Below are 22,513 nucleotides of genomic sequence, written 5' to 3'. Positions count from 1 at the left end.
CTACAGCACTTTCCAATGTAGAAATATTGGATTTATTATTCATACACACTTGACGTTTTCTCTACATAAATTTATTATTCATACACACTTGACGTTTTCTCTACATAAATTCCTAGCCTTTTTAAAAATTTTCTTATTTTGTTCTATCTGGGAATGTGGCACTCACTATTTCATATATTTTAGTAGAAAGGTTTAAGATTCTAACCATCCTTTCAAGTGCAATTCTTGCACTTAGTTCAGCGGATATATTTTCCAGATAACTTTTGGAATTATTTGTCATGAGTCCGAATGATTCTATAATTACTGGAATGATGGAGATCTTCTTAAGATTCCAATTTTTTTTCATGTCGTACATAACACGTTGATGTTTTTGTCATCTTTTCCAGCTCATCTCTGTTTAAACCAGCATTATTGGGACATTAACTTCTACTAAGGTTGCTTCTTTCTCCTTCTTGTCCCATATCATTATGTCAGGTTTAATAACTCTATTTTCTAGATACGTAATCGTAGGAATTGCATAGACATGGTAGATGGTTTATGATTTATTTCCAACTTTCTTTCTGGTATATGTTCGCAGTTTAGTTTAAAAAATGATTTGTTAAATAATTTAAAACTTTATTTATTTTCAAAATTATTTTCTCATTTCCGAGTTTATGTGCATTCCAAAATTAGATTCAGGGAGCATCCAAATGTCCAGTATTGACTCTTGGTTCATGCCACTGTAGACTAATGTTATAAAAATCTAATTAAATCTAATACAGATATGAGTAAAAACTAAAATGTTTCCAACAACGCTATTGCAATTTTCTTGGTCTTTTGGTTAAAAACAAAGTGTAGTATCTGTTCTAATGCTACACTTAGTCTATTCTGTCCTTGGTCAATGAAGGAGAAATCCTTCTAGATTGAGAAAAATTTTTTTTGTTTCAATCCAGAGTGTCTCCTTTTAGGGAGCTAGATTTTTACCCACATTTAAAACTGACCTCATGTCTAAGTTTGCCCTTGTGGGGAGGCAAGTAAATAAAAACTTTCTTGATAGAAACAAAGTGTAGTATCTGTTCTGATGCTACACTAGACTATTCTGTTTTCTATTAGTAAAGAAGTCTCTCCAGGCTTAGGCAACTTTTATTTTTGTTCCTATCCAAAGTGTTCCCCTTTTCAGATTTCCCCCACATTAAAAACTGATTTTGTGTCTAACTTTTCCTGTGTGAAGAAGCAAGTAAATAAGAATAAGGTCATTATTCCAATGTTTCTGTTTGAATACTTGATTGCTTTGCATGAAATTGTTTAACAGAGTTTGTAATTTTATTTTTAGGATGAGGAATCGGATGATGAGAAGCCAGATGAAGATGATCTCTCGCATCAAATAATCGTAAGTTGTTCTCTCTTCTACTTCAAGACATTCATGTGTGCCTATTTGTGCATGTTAACACCTGTGAATCGTCCATTTTAAAATGGCTTTAATTCTGTTTCCAATTTTATTAGATTGCACCCCCCCTCCCCCATTTTCGCTTTTTGTTTTTCAGAAAATTTCAGAGTCTAAATTTTTTATCTTATGTTTCTGAATTTTTGAGATGAGGATTAATAATTTGTATTATTCGGACTACTGTTCTCATCTTGAGTGTTATTCTCACAACGTTTTGGCCGATATAATCTCTAACTTTCTTCAGGTGTATCTTTTCAACAGGAATCTGCATGGAATTTTCGAATGGAACCCTTTATTTAACTCATAGCATGCTCTTTCCATCGAACTAGAGAATCGGCATGGAAGTCTGAATGAAAGCCTTTATTTAATTCACACGGTTAACATGATAACCAGGTAGAGGTCGTAAGTAATTTGCAGTTGTATTCTTCATATCGTCTATCCTGAGGATTGAACGTTCAACCTTCAGAAGAGTGTTACTTAGAACTGAATTTTTTCTAGTACTTGATCCATTATGCCGTGGGTCATTGTGGGTTAAATAAAGTTTTGCTCAAAATTCTGTGCAGATTCTCGAGTTTGACAGAAAAATTTCTGATTTCGAAAAGATACGCCTGAAAGTCAGGTTACATCGGCCAAAACATTGTGCAAATAACACTTAAGGTGAAAGCTTTCTGTTTTGATGTCTATTTTATCATGTCTTCATAGGAAAAATATTTTATCATGTCTTCATAGGAAAAATATTTTATCATGTCTTCATAGGAAAAACATTTTATCATGTCTTCATAGGAAAAACATTTTATCATGTCTTCATAGAAAAAACATTTTATCATGTCTTCATAGAAAAAAACATTTTATCATGTCTTCATAGGAAAAATATTTTATCATGTCTTCATAGGAAAAATATTTTATCATGTCTTCATAGGAAAAACATTTTATCATGTCTTCATAGGAAAAATATTTTATCATGTCTTCATAGGAAAAATATTTTATCATGTCTTCATAGGAAAAATATTTTATCATGTCTTCATAGGAAAAATATTTTATCATGTCTTCATAGGAAAAATATTTTATCATGTCTTCATAGGAAAAACATTTTATCATGTCTTCATAGGAAAAACATTTTATCATGTCTTCATAGGAAAAATATTTTATCATGTCTTCATAGGAAAAATATTTTATCATGTCTTCATAGGAAAAATATTTTATCATGTCTTCATAGGAAAAATATTTTATCATGTCTTCATAGGAAAAACATTTTATCATGTCTTCATAGGAAAAATATTTTATCATGTCTTCATAGGAAAAATATTTTATCATGTCTTCATAGGAAAAATATTTTATCATGTCTTCATAGGAAAAACATTTTATCATGTCTGCATAGGAAAAACATTTTATCATGTCTTCATAGGAAAAACATTTTATCATGTCTTCATAGGAAAAACATTGTATCATGTCTTCATAGGAAAAACATTTTATCATGTCTTCATAGGAAAAATATGGACAAATATTTGTGAAAAGACAAATTGGAGGAAAACGTTTTGTCAAATTTTCAACCAAAGGTTTGTTTCAAACAAAAAAATCAGATAATTGATCTGTTATTTATTATTGGAAGTAAATTTGACAAAACAAATTTTGTTTTGCATTTGTGATTTCACTATACTTGTATGAGTTTCTTTTTGAAGATATGAGTGTTGCATGATGTGACTTTTGTTAAAACCAAACGTAAAGACAATCACAGTTTGAAGGAACTCAGACTTTATGCCAGACTATTGGCTGGCAATCTGTTGATCTATGCATTGTGTAACTAGCCCTGATAAAAACCAGAGCATCCCTGTCACACTGGGTGACTTAAAATTTTACAATTACCTTATATGTATTTTTTTTCATTGGTACTTGTCCAGAATTATCCCTATATTAAAAAAAAAAAAAAAAAATTAAGGAAAATCTGTATGATGTACGTACTTGGAAGGAAAGAAAATATTATATTCCAAAAATCATGTAAATTGATTGAGTAGTTTTATTTTTATAAAGAAAATCATTTTTAAGTGATTAATGGGAATTTGTAGTCATTACAACATAAATCTCACAAGTTTGAATTATTGTTCAGTTATCTTTTGTTTCTTAAAATTGTTTTGTTGTGAACTGGTAAGAAAGGCTCACCTCCATATTTGATGGAAACAAAATATAGTGTACAGCAGAGCAAATGCAACAACTATTGTGATTACATATTATTCTGACTGAAGTGTGCATGATTTGTGCATAATGCCAAGAGATATATTGTCCGGTTCTTTGTATAAGTGGAAGAGTTCATTGTTAGTTGTAAAATGGGCATCAAAATGGTGTCGCAAGGCAGTTGCTCCTTGGTTAGCCATAATTTGATTTTCTTAGTTAAAAATGAAACTACTTGATCAATCTATGTGATTTTTGGAATACAATATTTTTTTTCTGTCACAACCTCTTCCCAACAGAAGAGAAATTGTGAGCCTGTCTCTACTTTATCGTTATTTTCATGGCAAGTTTTCATCTGAACTTCAATCTATTGCCCCCTTTGCTAAACTTTCACGAAAAACATTCGTCTAGGCAAAACCACTATCAATAATTTCCCACACTCTTTATCTGTGCCTAAACCTAAATGCAAATTCCATGAACAAAGCTTCTTTCTAAGAACTGCATGCCTGTAGAACTCTCTTCCGATTGCCTGATATCCAGCTGACTACAATCTGATTGTCTTCAAGTCCAACGTAAACAAGTTCTTGATGAACCATCCCCTAAGTAATCCAATTTACAAAATTTCTACTACTTATGTTCACTATGCTATAATTACATTGACTAATGTATACCCATTAACCCTTATCCTTGAGTGGCCTCCCGGCCTTGATAGGTGGTGATTCCTGTGTATAAAATAAAAAAAAGGAAAAGTATGTACATCATATAGATTTTTCTTTATAGTTTGTGTTTTAATATAGGGAAAATCCTAGAAAAGTACCATTTATTTTTCACCAAATTATTATTTTATTCTTAAAATAGGATTATTTAATGTTAAGTTTCATTATTACGTTTTCATCTTTTTATGTTAACAAGTTTCTTATGATGACATGAATTTATTTAGAATTATAAAGAAAATTTTTTTTTCTGCCATTTGTTGTCTTCTTTTTTTTTTTTAGGATCCACAGATGTTGGATTCGCTAACTGGTTGTCCTGTAACAGAAGATGAATTACTATATTCTGTCTGTATGGTTGCTCCATACAATTCACTTCTGAATTACAAGTAAGTTGTCAGATTTTTTATTTTTCTATTTTTTTGTTTTTATAAAAAATAAATTATTCATGCGTTTCTTCTCTCTTTTAACTGCTGTGACACAATAATAAGAGTCCTTTTTGGGGAGCTAAAGCTTCATGCATTTAAAAGCCTTATACCCGACCATCATTGTCCTTTTGAAAAAACAAGTAGAGTTAGAAAACTAATGTTAGAAAAACATGTTGACTTCAGCATATGTTATCAATCAAATTTACTGTTGAGTTGACAGATGTTTGTGTTATAAACTCGAGGGTGAAGACTCTAAAGGTCAAAATTAATAACCCCAGTGAACTTGTCATCAGAAACTGGTGAAATAATATCTAAGTCTCTTTGTTTTTAATATGTATCTCTCCCTCTCACTCTCTCTCTCTTTTGTTTCTCCATCAGCAAGAATTTTAATTCAGTAGGAGTTTGGACCCTATTTGTGGCATCTGAAAAAGTTGAGATCCAATCTTTATCAATGCCAGCCATGCTGTACCATGCCAAGTTAATGTTTTAAGTTTTTAAAATGCTCCTTCAATATTATAATACGTTTCTACCTTTATAGAAATATATGTTCTTCATTTATTAATACAATGTACAATTCAAGCACTAAAGATCCTAGCCCTTATAATTAATTCTCAGGAGAGAATTAATGACAATGAAAACCTTGCAACTAATGATGCCGAGAACTCGAAGAGAAGACCTGTCAAGCAGACATCATTCTAAGGGGATGTTATATCGATTTACTGTTTCTTCCTCCAGGAAGCTGATTGCTGTGTCTAGGATGTAACGACCATTCTAGAAACATTCCCACAACATAGACATACCAAGTTACTCTTCATACTTTGATTGTGTGCATAGTTGCTGTCATAATGCCTGGTGCTACGTTGAGACTGAACCCTAGCCTGGTCAGATAATAGTGAGTTCCTTTAATTTCCACAGTCTGAAATGGCCACAGCGCTTTTTTAATGCATATCTGCAGGTAGGCCCTGTGCAGGTCCAGAATTGTCACATCCGACCCTTGCTGCCGCCACTCCCTTAATTTGAGCACACAAACATCCGCCTCTGCCATGTACGGGTTGACATGTTCATTAAGCTTAATGGGGGGGGGAGAAGGGGCCCAAGCTCATCCTTGGGGTATAGAAGTTGATCCAAGTCTGCAGTTCTTCTTTATACTGTCCCCTGAGCCTCATTGGAGAGGGGTACTCTGATAGTTGATTCCGTAAGGATAATCATGGTTGATCGCCAGACCACTTCCAAGATGCCGTCCACGCATTGGTTTCTCTGTCGTACTCCACATTAAAGTCAGACTCGTCCAGGGTAATCGCAGCACAAACACGTTTCTCATGTCGAGAGAACTCTATCTTGCTGGTGCAGTCCACAGTGATTCCACCCAGCTGTGTAATCAAATCCATCCCTAGAAGTAGGTCATACCCAAGCAGCTCCCCATCCACCACCAGGGTTGCATGGTTACTGCAGGCCTGTCGCCGATGCCTGTGCTGATGACGCTCACCCCGCAAGAGGCCAGCGATCCTCCACTCACAGTTAGCACCGGAATTCTCTCCTTGTACTAAGTGTCACAACATGCCTTGCGTGCCAGGGTCTGGGTGCACCTAGTGTCTACAAGGGCGAGGTATTCACATCCGTTAACATGCACGCTCACCGTGGGCAGCGCCTTGTTCAGTGATGATCTGGAAGAAGACTGGCGCTGTAGCTTTTTCCCCTTGCCCATTTCCCAGACAAGCATGGGCCAGGTGTGCCCTGTTTTTACACTTGTAGCACTGAAGCCTGCTAAGCTTTTGAGTCAGTGAGCGTGATGAGAGACAATCACGGGCCAAATGGTTGGGCCCACCACACTTGTAGCAGCTTGTAACTGTGCCCAAGTTCTGAGATCCACCCTGTGATGGCTGCATGGCTGCCGTACAGTCTACAGTTTCTGGGCTCTTTTTTACTATCGCCCGCGCTAATACTTCTGAGATGTCCATCTCATCTACTTGGGATGAGGCTCAGAGCAGATCTTCCACATCAGTGAGCAATCCTGCAATAAATGCGCATACCAGGCCTTTGTCTGACATTCCTCCGAACAGGACCGCAGGCTTCTTCAGTTCTACCAGATAAACATCAACTGTCTCTCCGGAGTGTAACTTGTGTGCCATAAACTCCTTCCATGCAGCTACCGGATCTAGTGCAAATGCTGTGTAAAGGGCGTTTTGGATGCAGGTGAAATCTGCCTTCTTTTCGTCTGCTGGGACCATGCATTCCAGACGCTTCACACCGCTGAGCTGGCATATCAATTCTGCTTTTCCACCCATTCCTATACTGACTGCTCAGCGCTGCTGCCATCAAATGGTGGAATCAGCTTAGGATCAAATTCTGACGTCATGCCAAAAATAGCTTGTAGAACTGTAACCTTCTTCACTTGTTCCAATGCACTGAGTAACCGTCTGTATTGTAATGTCACCTGTTTACCGTCTGTACAGCAAAAAAAAAAAACTGCCCCACTCCTCCAAGCGACCTACTTTATATTACATTCACCCACGTGAATCTCGCAAGATCACGAGACCGTTTCTGTTAAATATCGCAGACGCCATCTTGGTTTCTCTTTTTCCTGTCCAATGCACATGATAGGCAGACATGTGGGCGCTTCACAGGTAGGCCGTTTGTATGTCTGTTTCTATTTTCCCCACATATACATGCCACAAAATGAAAATATAAAGTTATACAATAGTTAGTGAAAAAATTCCAACTTTCTTTCTCTTATATGAGTTATTTTTCTCCTCTAACTACCATCCTGGTAGCAGTGTGAAAAAAATCTCATCTATAATATAAATCTCACCTGTCTGTTTAAATGTATGTATGTATATATGTTTGTATGTCTCGCAAAAACTTTCAACAGAGAGGGGGACGAATCCTGACAAGATCGGTATCATTTTGAAGCTCGTCATCTGAACGACAAATATTGAAAAATTGGCTAAAAACATTAATTCCTTCAACCTAAACTCGGCCATTTTGTACAATGAGGCGTCGATTTTTTTCACCAACATTTAGCAAGTCATCGTCACCATTGGATTGACTTCGGTTAATTTCAACGCTTTTGACTTCCGGTCGAATCATGGAGACATTGGCTAAGACGTCAGATTTTCTTTCACTTTTTTTTCCGCTTTCGTGTCACAGGTTCAGGCCAGCCTGCCTATTACCACTTTTTTTTTTTCTGCTTAACACCTCCAAACACCTGAGCAATGCCGGGCACCCTAAATCCTAAATCCTTTATCTGCAGAGTTTCGAAGAAATACTTTCCTTCTCGTCAGAAGGTAGGAATTAACAAAATGCGGGATCAGATTTTGCATGCAAAAAGTATTTGATGAAATTGCAAGTAAGTCAAAGATCTTACTTGATAACAAAAAGTGAAGAAGAAGGAACATGGTGAAGAAAAAGGTGATTTCATGTGAATGGACAGCCAGGTGAAAGGAAAAGGAATTTTTATTTTATATAGTATAAACCTGGGATACAGTGGCCCTAGGATACGTTTTTTCAGGTTACAATGTTGAATACAATGTTTTTTCCGGCTCCTGGTTAGGGTATTTGCCCTGCCTTACAGTTTTACTTATAATGTTATTTGATTATGTACATGTGTATTATATACTGTACTGTATTTTTTTTTTTTTTTTTTACACGGTGGTCACCACTTATCAAGGCCCAGAAGCCACTCAGGCATAAGGATTATTGCAAGTTACTAATTTTTAATGCAGTGTCATAGGGGTTCTACTATATATATATATATATATATATATAAAAAGTATTTTTAAAAGTGAATGTAAATATCTGAGGAGCAGTCTCTACCAAACTACTCTGTTAATTTTTGGCTTAAAGACTTAAAACCTGATATATAGGATATTGGGACACATGGAACAAAATTGATTTAGTTTTTATCTGTTAAAGAGTCAGAATGCTTGAAGCATGTGCAAATATGTTTATATGTTTTACTGCATTCATTTATCAACTTTGATATACGTGTTAAGAGCTCATATAGTAATGAAAGCTAAATGTGTTGATTCTAGCTGATGACACCCAAGTCATTTTTTTTTTTAACTTGAAATCACTACTATATATTGGATAGAATATAATAATCAATAGAGAATTTGCTCTATAATAATAAATATAAAATATGGATAAATTAAAATATCATATTTAAGCATATTTTATGACCAAGCAATGCTAGGCAGCATGCTAGTATATATATATTTATATATATTAGTGATGGGACTATTACAATATTTTTACCGATTCCGTACTAAATTCCCAATTTTAATGCAATTATTGATACTGATTCTGATGCTTTATAAATCTCTTTTCTGTTCTTTGCAAATTTTCAGTGAATCCTTCTTCCCTTTTGTTTTATTCCCTTTTTTTCTTTTCCTTCTTTTCACTTTTCGGGTTCTTACAACTTGCCAGTAAATTTCTATTTACTAAGTCAACTCTTAATCATATTACAGTTTATTTTACTCCCAGAAAAACGTTGTTTAAGTTTACTTTGGACAAGGACTAAAGAAAATGAACCGACTTCCAAGTTAACTATTAAAATGGATGCACACTACAAGTGGGTAAGAAAATTAAATTGACGTCATGCGTTCGTTACAAATATTGAACTTTTTTAACACAATATTTGTATTGATTTCAAAACATATTGATTAACAGATAGAGTTCTTCCCTGTTGACTGGATTGTAAAGAATTACGTTTTATGATGTTGTCATACATTTTCATTACATCATTAGGAGGTGATAGTGGTTCAGTGGTTAACGACATGGACTGACAACCTGTGTGTTCCAAGTTCAAATTCAGTTTGTTTCACAAAAGTCACTTTCACTTGTGATGTTGGCAAACTTCATGTGGTTCCTCCTGTAAATCCCTAATGCCTTTCTAGATATAATTCTAACTAGAAAAATATCGAGGAAACCAATGCCAACAATAGAATCTTTGGATTCATACAATATGATGATAATGATGATGATTACGTCATTCGCTTTTCCACTTCCCTTTCTTTCATGATTACTTTTTTTTTCATGGCTACTCAAACATAACCAAATAAAAATCCGTTCTTTGTTTACAATATAATTCGGACATATGTTGAAGCAAGTTTGGTTGAAGTTTTCTTTTGAAAAAAAATGCGAAAGCAATCCTATTTTATTCAATTAACACATTTCTTAAAATCAGTAAATATTTGTTATTTCATTATTACTATAAGTAGTGGGATATTTTGTTTAAAACAAAATCAAATAAAAAGATAATGAAAAGAATCGTTTTTAGCATCGGAAAATAAGCACAAATTTTTTTGAGACTGTTAAGTCCTGATTTTTCCAATTCCCGATTCCGATTAATTGTCCTAACACTAATATATATATATATATATATATATATATATATATATATATATATATATATATATATATATATATATATATATATTTTATTAAAATAGCATGAAAAATGTAAAACATTTTTAGAAAGACATTATTTGAAATACTTAGTGATGGAAATCCGTCTTGTAATGCCTACAAATTCCCATTAATTGCTTTAAAATTATTATATTTATAAAATAAAACTACTTAATCAATCTATGTGAAAATAGCATTTATTTTGGTTTGTCATGTTTAAGTTTGCAGTAATATTTCAGATACGTCCACACATTTCTGTAAGATGTTTTGTCTGTCATATTTAAGTAGGAAATAATATTTTCATGATTAAGTGTGTAGATTGGATGAAGGCATTTTAAGAATGTTCAATGTTTTTAGGTGGTATCATCTCTCCTTTCTGTCCTCCCCACTTTTTTCTCCTTCCTCTTCACTCTTTCCCCCCTTTTTTTACTATCCACCTTCTGCTTCTCATTTTTGTTCTCTTCTCTTTCTGTTCTTTCTTTACTTCTCTTTTTTTTTCTCTTCTCCCTCTTCACTGATCTGATTCTTGAAACTTGTCAGCGACTCCTCCTTTTCCCTTTTCTTCTATTTTCCTTTTACTTTCCTTTTTTCTTTCCTTTTCTTTTCCTTATTTTTCTTTCGTCGTTTGCTTTCCTTCTTCTTTACCTTTCCTTTCTTTTGCTTTTCTTTTCTCTTGTTTTTATTATTTTTTCCTCTGCTTTTTCTTACCTTTTATTTTCCATTTTTTTTCATTTTCCTTTCCAACTTCTTTTATATAATTTCCTTCTTTCCTTTTCTTTTATTTTCCTCCTCCTCCTCCTCCTCCTCCTCCTCCTCCTCCTCCTCCTCCTCCTCCTTCGTTCTGGTTCTTGCTAATTTTCATTGAATCCTTCTTCCCTTTCCCTTTTGTTTTTTTTCTGTTCCTTCTTTTCACTGTTCTGGTTCTTACAACTTGTCAGTAAATTTGTAATATTATTACATCAATTGACCTCACTATCAGAAAAACCATCAATCAATGTCTCCCAGGGAAAAAGTTTTGATTTCTTCTGCTCAGCATTAAACTTGTAAACCTTTTCAGCCCTGGTTTCTCTCTCTTTTGTACACTTGTTATTCTCATTATTGTCCAAATGTGTCAGTAGCCCATACAACATAGCCATTAGGACCATGTGATCCTATTGCATTCTTTCCAGATATGAGGGAAGGGATGGACACAAATGAATAGACTGTATATTGTCATAAAAAGGTACCTATTGCATTTGAGGTTTGATGACCCTAAATCATGAATTTTAAAGAACCAAAGAGGAAAGTAGTCAGCAGATGAATTAATAGAAGAGATACAGGAAGGAAGGAAGAAAGAATAAAATAAGATGGAAAAAGGGAAGGTGAGACATAGGTAAACATTTGAAGACAAAAAAAGAATCCAGAAAGCGATGTCAAAACTGAGAAATAATATTATGCTTTTATCTGGAAAGCTCTAGAAAATCATTGATTCTTAATGCTATCATCGACTTGTCAGATTTTACAGACCCCCCCCCCCAAAAAAAATCAACGAATGGTAAATTTACTTATAATAAAATTAACAATAAAAATGATAAAATTTTCCAAGTATTCTTTAGGATAATTAATAAACATTTCCCCAAAAGCAATAAACTATCAAAATCTACCAATGGAAATAGCATTAAATTTAATTATTGTTGCATGCAAATAAAATATAATCTCATATAATCATCCACAGACTGTTTTGCTGGACCTTTATACACGGTGAAACGATAAAATTGTTGCCGTAAGGACAACAATACTACACCTGATTGCATCAGAGGATCAACACACTCTTCAGCACATCCAGGTAAACTTTGGTGTTGACTTTCAAGCTAACTTCAAAGATGTGAGGTGGCATGATGTGGCCCTCACTTGAAACCACACCAAAGACCAGAACGGTGGTTGGAAACTTTGTTTTCATCACCCTGGACACGTCCCTGTTATTCGTGGCAATCCAACGATGCATTTGGAAGGTGCTGGCAATGGTCCTGTTGTCATAACTTGGATTGATAGAGAGTATGAGTTGTACAGCGGCGCATCTCTGATCTCGCTTGCATCACTTTCAGCCATGATAGAAGGTTCTTGGGATTTGTATACAACTGGCCAACTAGTAGATGATCTGCAACAAAAAAGAAAACCTGATTTCATCAAACGGAAATGGAATCATGTCGTCTTTTCGAGGGCAACAGTTTTATTGTTCCACTCTGTACTTATTTCTACATAAAAGTTAAAATACAAATTGCATATTACTGTTACCGATATACTATGCATCAGTCAATTTTTCCTTAGATTCTTATCCTCCCACCATATAATGAAGAGCAATGTGTATTTATTTATAAATATATATCCATCATGTCACACAAAAGTCTCTCCAATGAATAAGGGAACAGAGAATGCAAATCTATTTCCATAATAATACGTTTTTTTGTTTTTTTCTTTTCCTGTAGGAAGTTATACATTGTTTTTCTTTCCTTTTATTTTTAAACTTTCCAGTTTAAGACGTTTTCTATTTCTTTTCCCACTTTCTTTAGGGAATTATATATTGGTTTTATTTCTTTTCTTCTTTCTTTTAAACTTTCCAGTTTTAGACGTTTTCTTTATTTCCTTTTTCTGTAGAGAATTATATGCTGTTTTTCTTTTCTTTTTTTTAAAACTTTCCAGTTTTTGAGACATTTTCTTTTTTCATTCTTATGTGAGTGATAGTTGTTCTCTTTCAATTTCGTTTTTAACTATTTTATTTCTGATAACATCTTTAAAATTAAAAAAGTCCAGTCTAGCCCTCCCTTTTCTATTAAAAAAAAATATGAACACTGATGAAGCATATAATTTTTTTCAACGTTTTCAATGGCAGGTGTACACTAGTTACAAAATGGTAAAATCTCTAATAAGAATTAGTAGTTGAGTTTCATTTAAAGTAATTAGCTTAATTAAAATGTAGTTTGCAATGAATTTTTCTTTATTGGTCCCCCAACAAAAGGAGAGCAGACCTGTAAATTCACTCTTGTCCGTTCATCTGTTGTTCGTTCGCACTTTTCGCAATAACTGCACCTTGGAATTTAAAAAAAATTTTGCACAAACATCAAACATGATATGAGTAAAAAAGTAACAGAACAGATTTTCTGAGAAAACTCCAGTTGCCAGCGGTGCCTTTCGGGTTAAAATGGCTAAAATTGACACTTTTGTGCTTATCAAAAAACATTGATGCCTTGGATTTTTATAAAACTTTCTGAAAAGTTGTAACTAACTGATTTCTATATAATTTTGTTTGTCTATACTGTGTGATAACTCTTGGGTATGCCCCAGGGACTATTTTAGGGCTAATAAAAACACTCTATTTTGGGACTTTGTTACCATATTTGTTCAAAATTTTCTGTGTATGTCTATTTGGCAGTTTTGCATGGTGCTGAACTCAAATTTAAATATGTTAAGTCCTTGGGAACTTTTGGGGCTAAATGGTGGGGGTGGGGGGCAAATAATGAATTTAGTCATTTCTTTTTTTGCATGGTGCAGAACTCAAATTTACATATATGTTAAGGTCTAAAACTGTACCGTTTGTTCATTTTCACCAGGATTTGACGTCCCCCTGAGGACATTTGGGGCTAAATGGGGAAGGGGGCAAATGCTGAACTTTTTTTTTTTTATGCCTCGTTCACTGTGCACTCACGGGGGACCATATATGCTTCAGTTGTTTGAATGAAATTACAGTTTTGAGAGAAACAGAATGAAAATTATCTCTATTATATAAAAGGAATTGTGTGTCTGAGTTCATTTCTTATGGACTTCGAAACAGCTGGGACGATTTTTATGAAATTTCACACAAATGTACTTGATGTATCTGGCAGTGCTCTTAGATAGGTTTTTTTTTTTATTGAAATGTCTTTGATAAGTATCGATGATTGAAATAATTCAATGAAAGAAGGAACATGTGATTTGGACCAAAGATTACACCTTATACAGCCTAGCATTACGAGTGCATTTGAGAAGTTTTATTTATGCACAAGTAGAAAGGCTTGACATATAAAATCAACAATAGGTTCTTTAATATAACGGGCACGTTTGAAATAAATGTTTCTGTTTGAAGCACAAGTGAAGCATCATACTTGACTTTTGCATTTTTAACTTTAATTTGAGCCATTATATATAAAAAAATGATTTTATAAAATCAACAGTAAGTTCTCTACAGTGCAATGTAGACTACAATGTATTGTGGACTAAATCACTGCTGGGAGGCATATGAAGCTTCTTCCATATGCAGTGCGATGGATCCTCGACTGGAGCAGGCAATCAATTGATTTGATTGAATAATGACAATAAAAATTATGGGAGCATGAAACATTTGTTGATCATTATTCAATCCCAGGCAATTTGAGTTTCTTTGCTAATTTATTATATGAAAGGCTGTTTTTCTCTCTGTATGTATGCCCAGCCAAAATTTGAAAACTACAAAACAAACATCCACAAAATTGATATATTCTTGATTAGTGTTGACCCCGGATAAATAATATCTAAAATTTAAAAGAAATCGTTCATTCTTTGAGAGTACACTGGGCAAAGCTTTGTTTGTTTTTTAGCCATTTTATTTTATATACTAATTTGGACATAGAATGATGAATCATTCCTCAAGAAATCTATATAAAGGTGAGTTTTTTTGTTTTTTTTTAATTTTCTTCCTTTGAAGATTGTAATGCTGGGTATGGGGCAGCCAGACCAGCTGCTAACATTGCCCTGCTTTTTATTGAAACCAACCGAGAACTCTTTTTAGTATCCTCGTTGTTCCCTTAAGTGCAATTGTCTGGATCTCTGTTGCACTTGGTTCACCAGGAATATTAGTTAGGTAGGACTTCAGGTTCTTCTTCATAAGCCCTATGGCACCAATAATAACTTGTATGATTGATATCTCCCTAAGATTCCAGTTTCTTTTCATATCTTACATGAGACCTTGATATTTGGTCTATTTCTCCCTTTCAGCTCTGTTCAGACCTCCATCATTAGGAACACTCACTTTAACCAAGGTTGCAACTCTCTCTGACTTATTCCATATAACTGTCAGGTTTTACAGCAGCAGTTTCTGTATGTATGCGTCTGTGTTTGTCTATAAAGAGTAATGGTATGGGTGGGAGAGAAGGAGGTGGGAAATGTGGAGGGAACGGAAAGAAAAAAAGATAGAGAGGGTAGAAAGAGGGTAGACGTTTTAATTACACTTTTTACCATTCAACACATAAAATAAATGAACTAATGATATATTGATCCAGCATTGTCTGAGATTCATCACATTCTAACGTGTTTTGTAAGTATTTCTTTATTCTATAAGCACACTGTTTTTGTAAAATTCAGAATGAACGAAGATGTTAAGATTGAATATGTGTGTAAATCTAAATCTTGTTTAAATAATAAATCGACCCTTGCTTTTATTTAGGGCATAAAAAACGAGAAAACATACTTGTAAACAAATGTAACAACTAAAAGCAAATAAGGAATGCTAAGTCTTACTAAAAGCATAAGAGTTATTCCTTTTAGTTGATTTATATCTTTAGGTGATTATTTAAGAATGTCACAATATTAGCAAGCTGCCGAACCAGATTAAGTATTCTTTTTAAATAAATTTTAGCAAAGGATGTGATATGTGCTGGAAAGGAATAAAATAGCTGAATGGTTGATCTGGTGATACAATCTTGTAAATCGTTTTAATGAATGAAGTTGATGTGTATGTGTGTGGGGTTTGGTGTGAAGTTGATGTGTACGTGTGTGTGGTTTGGTGATGTGTACGTGTGTGTGGTTAGATGTGAATTTTAAATAAACATCAACATCAGACTTACAACAACTGTCAACACCAGCAGAAATATATTTTTTCTCTCTCTAAAAGGGACTGACCTCTCAGAGTTAATACCACTAGAAAAGTAAGGAGAAATGATTGTAAAAAAACTAAGTCTTCTTTGAAAACGGTGTATTACACTGTAAGTCTTGGAAAACTTGATAAAATTGGTTTTAATCATTTAATAAACTATTTCATGACATTTTTGGTTTTCCTAATTTTCAAAAAAAAAAAAAAAAAATGATCAAACAATAAAAAGTTGGCAATGCCCTGTTGTAGATCCACTTAAAAAAAGTTCTCAATGTTTTTTTCTCATTTTGCATGACATTCATTTAAAACTATTTTTTTAAATTTTTATTTTAGATACAAAGTTAAATTACTTCCAGGATCCACAAAACGTGGCAAAGGTAAATAGTTTGTTTCTTCCACAAACAAAACTGTCTGAATTTTTTAGATGAAGATTATTGATATTATTAGGATTTTTTAGACTACTATTCTCATCTTGAGTGTTATTTTCACAACATTTTGGTTGATGTAATCTGTGATATTCTTCAGATGTATCTTGTTGAACTCTGCATTTTCAAGGACCCGTGGCATAATGGATATATTACTTAGTAAAATTTAGTTGTAAGTTACAGTCTTGTGGAAGTGAAAGGTTCAATCCTCAGCGAAGACGACACTTAAAATACAATAGTGAATTACTTAGGACTTCTACCTGATCATTGCAGATGAAACAAGAGCACGCTATCCTTGTGGATTAAATAAAGGGTTCTATTCGAAATTTTATCCAGACTCCTGAGTATGAGAGAAAGATTCCCAAATTCAACAAAATACATCTAAAGAAGGTCGGAGGTTACATCAGCTAAAATGCTGTGAAAACAACACTCAAGATGAGAACAGTCGTCTGAAGAGTTCAAATATGTAAACTATTTTATTTATTTAAAAGTGAAGTAGTTTATACCTGCTTCATGAATAATGTTGTTGCTGTGCTTGAATATGTCAATTTCCATCTTTCTTTAGCTTTTATCACTAATATGAGGAAAAGTATTTGTGAAATTTATTAGAAAAAAGTGCTATTTAGTATTTGAGATATGAGACAGTAAGTAACTGCAATGAATGTATTTATGGATTGTTTTTAATGACAAAACATATTAGATTACATTTGTAATAAAAAATAATTTGCTTTGAACTAATACCCATTAGCCTTTACGTCCATGTCTTTTTTGGATTATTAAAAAATATGTTACTTGTTTTAAAAGAACTATTTATATACTTTTTTATATTTTTATTTCTTTAAATTTATAAAACATGTATGTATTCTGTTTTAAAAATGTATTTTAGATTTATGTGAGATATTTAAAGTTGGGTTTTAATATTGTAAAAACTACTGCCTTACTAATGTGTGCCTATTTGTTTTTGTTAACTAATGCCTCTTTGTTTAATTTTACTCCAGTCAAAGTTCCCAGAAATCAAGAGACCCCTTCCTGCAGCTCACTTTTGATCACAATATGAGATACATAGATATTCAATATTCCATTAAAGTTCTCTTTTACCTCTCAAACACTGAGTTGGTAAAAATGTTGAGAGCATAATTTTCCTCACCCCAATTGACCATTTAAATATGTTATCCTATATCTTCTGTGGTCTCTTAGTCTTACTGGATTCCAGAACAAAATTTAATCTAGTCTGGTGGAGTATTCAGCTTCATTCTGTTACTGGTAACATCACTTGGTAATCATGTTACTGGTAACGTCGCTTGGTAATCATGTTACTGGTAACGTCACTTGGTAATCATGTTACTGGTAACGTCACTTGGTAATCATGTTACTGGTAACATCACTCGGTAATCATGTTACTGGTAATATCACTTGGTAATCATGTTACTGATAACGTCGCTTGGTTATCATGTTACTGGTAATATCACTTGGTAATCATGTTACTGATAACGTCGCTTGGTAATCATGTTACTGGTAATATCACTTGGTAATCATGTTACTGGTAACATCACTTGGTAATCATGTTACTGGTAACATCACTTGGTAATCATGTTACTGGTATCATCACTTGGTAATCATGTTACTGGTAACATCACTTGGTAATCATGTTACTGGTAACATCACTTGGTAATCATGTAACTGGTAACGTCACTTGGTAATCATGTTACTGGTAACATCACTTGGAGAAGGTGCACCATAAGCCAGTGTTAGTCATTCAATTAAGGAGATATTATTTAGGCCACGAATACTACATCACATATACATACGTATGAACAGACAAAATTATTTGCAGTTTTCTGAGTAGGAACTTAACGTTGGAGTTTTTTGCCTTTGAAGTAGAAATATTTGTTTTTTAGCTCCTTATATCAAGTAACTTCATGCCTTGTCTGGAGCAATTTTCGTTAAAAAAAACAACAAAATAATAATTTTCTTTTAGTCACGTTCAGACCTATAAAGGCATATCGCCACTTGAACGTAAGGGGCCACTATTTATGACCAAGTCTTGGAAAGATTAATAAGACGTTGGTTTATATTACATTTAAACTTCTGCATATCAGTACAATCAGGAAAGCAGGTAGCAGGAAGGGAATTCCAAAGTCTAGCTGTTCGAAGGAAGAAACTTTGAGTAGAAAGCTTTCTGGCATTTAGGGATCTCAGCAGTAAAGGGGTGAGATTTTGTTGCTAAGTGGGTTCATTGGGGATATGAATGTTCAGGGGGCACAAGTGCAACAATCTTATCAGAGCACATGCCATTAAAATATTTGTAAAACAAGCACAGAGATGCAACATTGTGGTGATGGAACAGAGGTTGGAGCTTAGTTAACAAAGTGGGACCTATTAAATTGAAAACTCTTTTTTGGACCCTATCCAAGAAGGAGAAGCTAGTGGTAGATGCACCAGTCCAAATGTGACAACACTACTCCATGCATGGGTGAATGGTGGCCTTGTAGAAGTACAGGGTACTTTCAGGTGTGAGTAATCTTCTAGGTGATTGAGGGAACCCACCTTCTTTGCAGCATTCTTTGCAATATCCTCAATGTATTTATAATCACTTCTCTTTGGTTTATTCATTACATAACAAAAAAAGTGCAGCAAACATGTTGTTTTCTTTTCCCATTTTTATAAATGCACTTAAAATTCACTTGATTCTAAAAGATTTCTTTATTTATTTTCTCAGCGGCCAAAACAGCCATAGCAAATTTTCTGCATGACAAAAGTGCATCAAGTCGAGAAAAGGATTTGATAAAAATCCTTAAAGTATGTATTAAAAATTCTCTCTTTTTTAATCTTTATTTTAATTTAAAGAGTGACTATTATTAATGCACAGATGACGATTTTATTATAGATGATGTTATTAGTGCTGTGATAAATGGAGTTATGTAGCCATCTTGGTTATTGAAATAATGTTGTATGACATGATGATATACGAAAATGAATTTGGATGAAAAATCTTTGGTATAGAACAACAATGATATGGGATGTCTCAAAAAATATACTCACACTTAGAATTACGATAAAAACTTTTATTTATGAACATAGAGTGAAATGGAATAGCTTCAAATACAGACAACAAATGTAATTGAAGAATGCTGTTTGCAAATGTTCAAATTGATGACCAGACAATGCTGATAATGTATACTAAGGGATTTGCAAGTGCTATGAAACAAGTTAACATGTGAATACATTTTTTGAGACATCCTGTATTAATATATTTACAAGAAGAATTTACTTTTATAATGAGGAAATTAATTTGAAGCTGCTTTCTGAAAATGAATGCAAGGAATCTAGCTTTTCTGAACACATCTTTAAGGCGAAACAAGGGCACGAGTTACTTCCCTTTAAAATACAAAAAATGTTTCTGTATTGATTGATTTAAACTTTTTCAACCTTTTTGAATCTCTTTTTCCACTTAATTTGGATGGACTCCCATAGCTTACTCTATTTTTCATTAATAAAAAGAAAACTAAAAAATGATATGAATGGTTTATTTTGAAAGAAAACTGAACTTATAGGAATGTCACATGAATTTTGTAGGTCCATGTGTACTCCGTTTGTGAACCATTGTTTTAGATTTCACCTATTAGGGAAATAAGCTAAAAACAAATTTAAATCATTATCATTGATATTATAGTCTTATTTTTCTTTGGTAAGGAGTTTAACATTTTCTGACAGTTTACAATAATTATCTTTGAAGCTTGACCACTTAACCAATGAGTCAAATGAGCTAGAATAAAGGAATCATAGAATAGATTGGATAATTTTAAAGAATACATGCCATAAGAGTAGTTATAGAATAGATTGAGATTATAGAGAAGAAAAATGGGTGGGGCCAATGAAATTACAGATACGTCTGTACACCTTATTAAGAACCCTTGAATGGAACAAAGATTCATCAACTCAACTATGATAACAGTATGGCATACATGGTCTAATAGTAGATTTATAGAGATAGAGAATAGCCTTGGGTATGAGAAAGTGTTTATAGATTCAACTGACTTTATGAGAAGCAGAAATAGTAATTGATCTAATATATGAACCCCAAAAAAGATTTGAAGAGAAAGAATGGTCAAGAAGTTTCAGAGTCTATTTATTATCGAGAGCAGAGCCAATCTATGATAATCTCAGGAAGAAAAGGGTGACGCCTACAATTGAAATTACAGTATTATAACAATTTGGTTCAATTAACCATTAACTAAATAATACTGTAATAATTAGGTTATATTATTACATATATCATTACATTATTAATTGAATCAAATTATTATTAATAAACCAAAAGTAATTTGGATAATGTTGGTAAGCTAAAACTTCAATATAACCAATATATTTATATCTGAATCTCTCCTTCAAAAATGGCAATTAATATATTTCAAAGTTTACTGCTGCTTTGTATGTATGGCTTAGACTGCACTGATATTTATGGAAGAGCACAAAATAAGAAAAAAACGAGGGGTGTGCAATAAGTAATGCCCCTGACCCACTTCCAGTTGTCTGATCTAGCTGAAATTTTGCATGTGCAATGATTTATATCTCTACGGGTTATGTGGCAAATTACAGCTCTGAAGTGCTTGAGGATAAATTTGGAGATGTGCCAAGAAGATGAGTCAAAGTTTTTCAAAAGACTGATTACACAGGATGAAACCTGGGTCCATCACTATGATCCAGAGACCAAAGCCCAGTCAATGCAATGGACACACTTGGACTCACCACCTCCAAAGAAGGCAAGGGTGCAGCCCTCCGCTGGCAAGGTCATGCTCACAGTCTTCTGGGACCAGGACGGAGTAGTTATGACAGATTTCCTGGCAAAGGGTACCACAATTACAGGAGGCTATTATGCTTCACTTTTGAGGAAATTAAGGGAAGCTATCAAAATTAAGAGGTGGGGCAAGATCAGCAAAGGTACAACGCTTTGGTCCATAACTCACATGTCACCAGATCAGAAGCATGGGCGTGTAGTTATGAAATCCTATCCCATCCTCCCTACTCTCCTGACCTTGCACCCTCTGACTTTCATCTCTTCCCATCCATGAAGTTGTTTTTGAAAGGAAAGCATTTCCCAGATGATGCAGCCTTGATTTCTGAAGTCACGTGGTTGGAGGACCAACCTAGGGTGTTCTACAAAAACGGTCTCCAGAGCTGCATCAAACAATGGAAGAAATGCATAACTCTGGGTAGTTCCTATGTCGAGAAAGAATAATAACTGTACCAAGTTTCATTGCTTTACTGCTATGGGAAGTGAGTCAGGGCCATTACTTATTGCACGCCCTTCGTAATTACGTTACTCATCTCCAAACTCGTATAAAATACAATTGACATTTTTATGGTGTATTCTTTTCATCTTACCACTATTTTCTTTCTTTACAGGACAGTGATATTTCTCGAAATATTCCCGGCAAAGTAAAACTGGCAGCACCAAACTTGTTGAAGAATAAGAAAAAGAAGTGATCCGTTGATCATGAGCTTACCAAAGCAGTGCCATCTTAATCTTAAGGGGAAGAAATTCTGCGGGGAATTAAGGAAAGGTGCAATTGACGTCTGCCTTTGGTTGTTGCCTGCCGACTGTTGGATGTTTAAACGGATCCAATGAATGAAGTCTTCCTTTTTCTTGTACATTTTTTTCATAACAATTTATTGTTTCTCTGAGGAGAAAATAAATACTAAAACATTCGAAACAGATGCTGAGCAATATTTTGGAAGAATTTTTGGTTTTTGCTGTTTTCTTTGTTTACTAGCATTGCCTGGGTGTTTGTAGGTGTAAAAGTAACAGAAATGTGTTTTAATTTAATAAAAACTTAATTGACAGGTGTGTGAATTTAATCATAATAAGGTCATAATGCAGTTAACTTTTGCTGCGAGGCAGTTTTTTTTTGTTTTCTTTCCCCAAATTTGGCTATTTGTTTTCCCAAGATGTTTGTGGGGGTGGGGAGAAACCAGCTCCCCATAAAAAATGGAGGTGTCCATTTTAAAACAATTGTCTGATATGACGGTTTTTGACGCATTGATCAAAACCGATTTGCTTTCTGGCATCCCTGCCACGAGTGCCAGAGAACTGA

The 22,513-nt window shown here is 33.8% G+C and overlaps 1 protein-coding gene across 1 annotated transcript in view; it reads left to right on the top strand.

The window, feature by feature from the left end:
• The window catches only part of LOC145256202 (ribosome quality control complex subunit NEMF-like), a 121,736-nt gene extending 99,577 nt beyond the window's left edge, over nucleotides 1-22,159 (top strand). Inside the window, exons 30-34 of the mRNA XM_080114815.1 lie at nucleotides 1,313-1,369; nucleotides 4,585-4,688; nucleotides 16,327-16,370; nucleotides 19,138-19,217; nucleotides 21,825-22,159. Of these exons, the coding sequence (XP_079970941.1) occupies nucleotides 1,313-1,369; nucleotides 4,585-4,688; nucleotides 16,327-16,370; nucleotides 19,138-19,217; nucleotides 21,825-21,905 (366 nt within the window). The 3' untranslated portion in view covers nucleotides 21,906-22,159. The remainder of the gene's footprint in view (nucleotides 1-1,312; nucleotides 1,370-4,584; nucleotides 4,689-16,326; nucleotides 16,371-19,137; nucleotides 19,218-21,824) is intronic.
• The last annotated feature ends 354 nt before the right edge of the window (nucleotides 22,160-22,513 follow it).

The sequence above is a fragment of the Euprymna scolopes genome, chromosome 32, assembly GCF_053919585.1.
Source record: "Euprymna scolopes isolate OS-2025 chromosome 32, ASM5391958v1, whole genome shotgun sequence".
Lineage (NCBI taxonomy): Eukaryota > Metazoa > Mollusca > Cephalopoda > Sepiida > Sepiolidae > Euprymna > Euprymna scolopes.
Note: the sequence above shows the minus strand (reverse complement) of the source record. Positions and strands in the feature narration are given on the sequence as shown.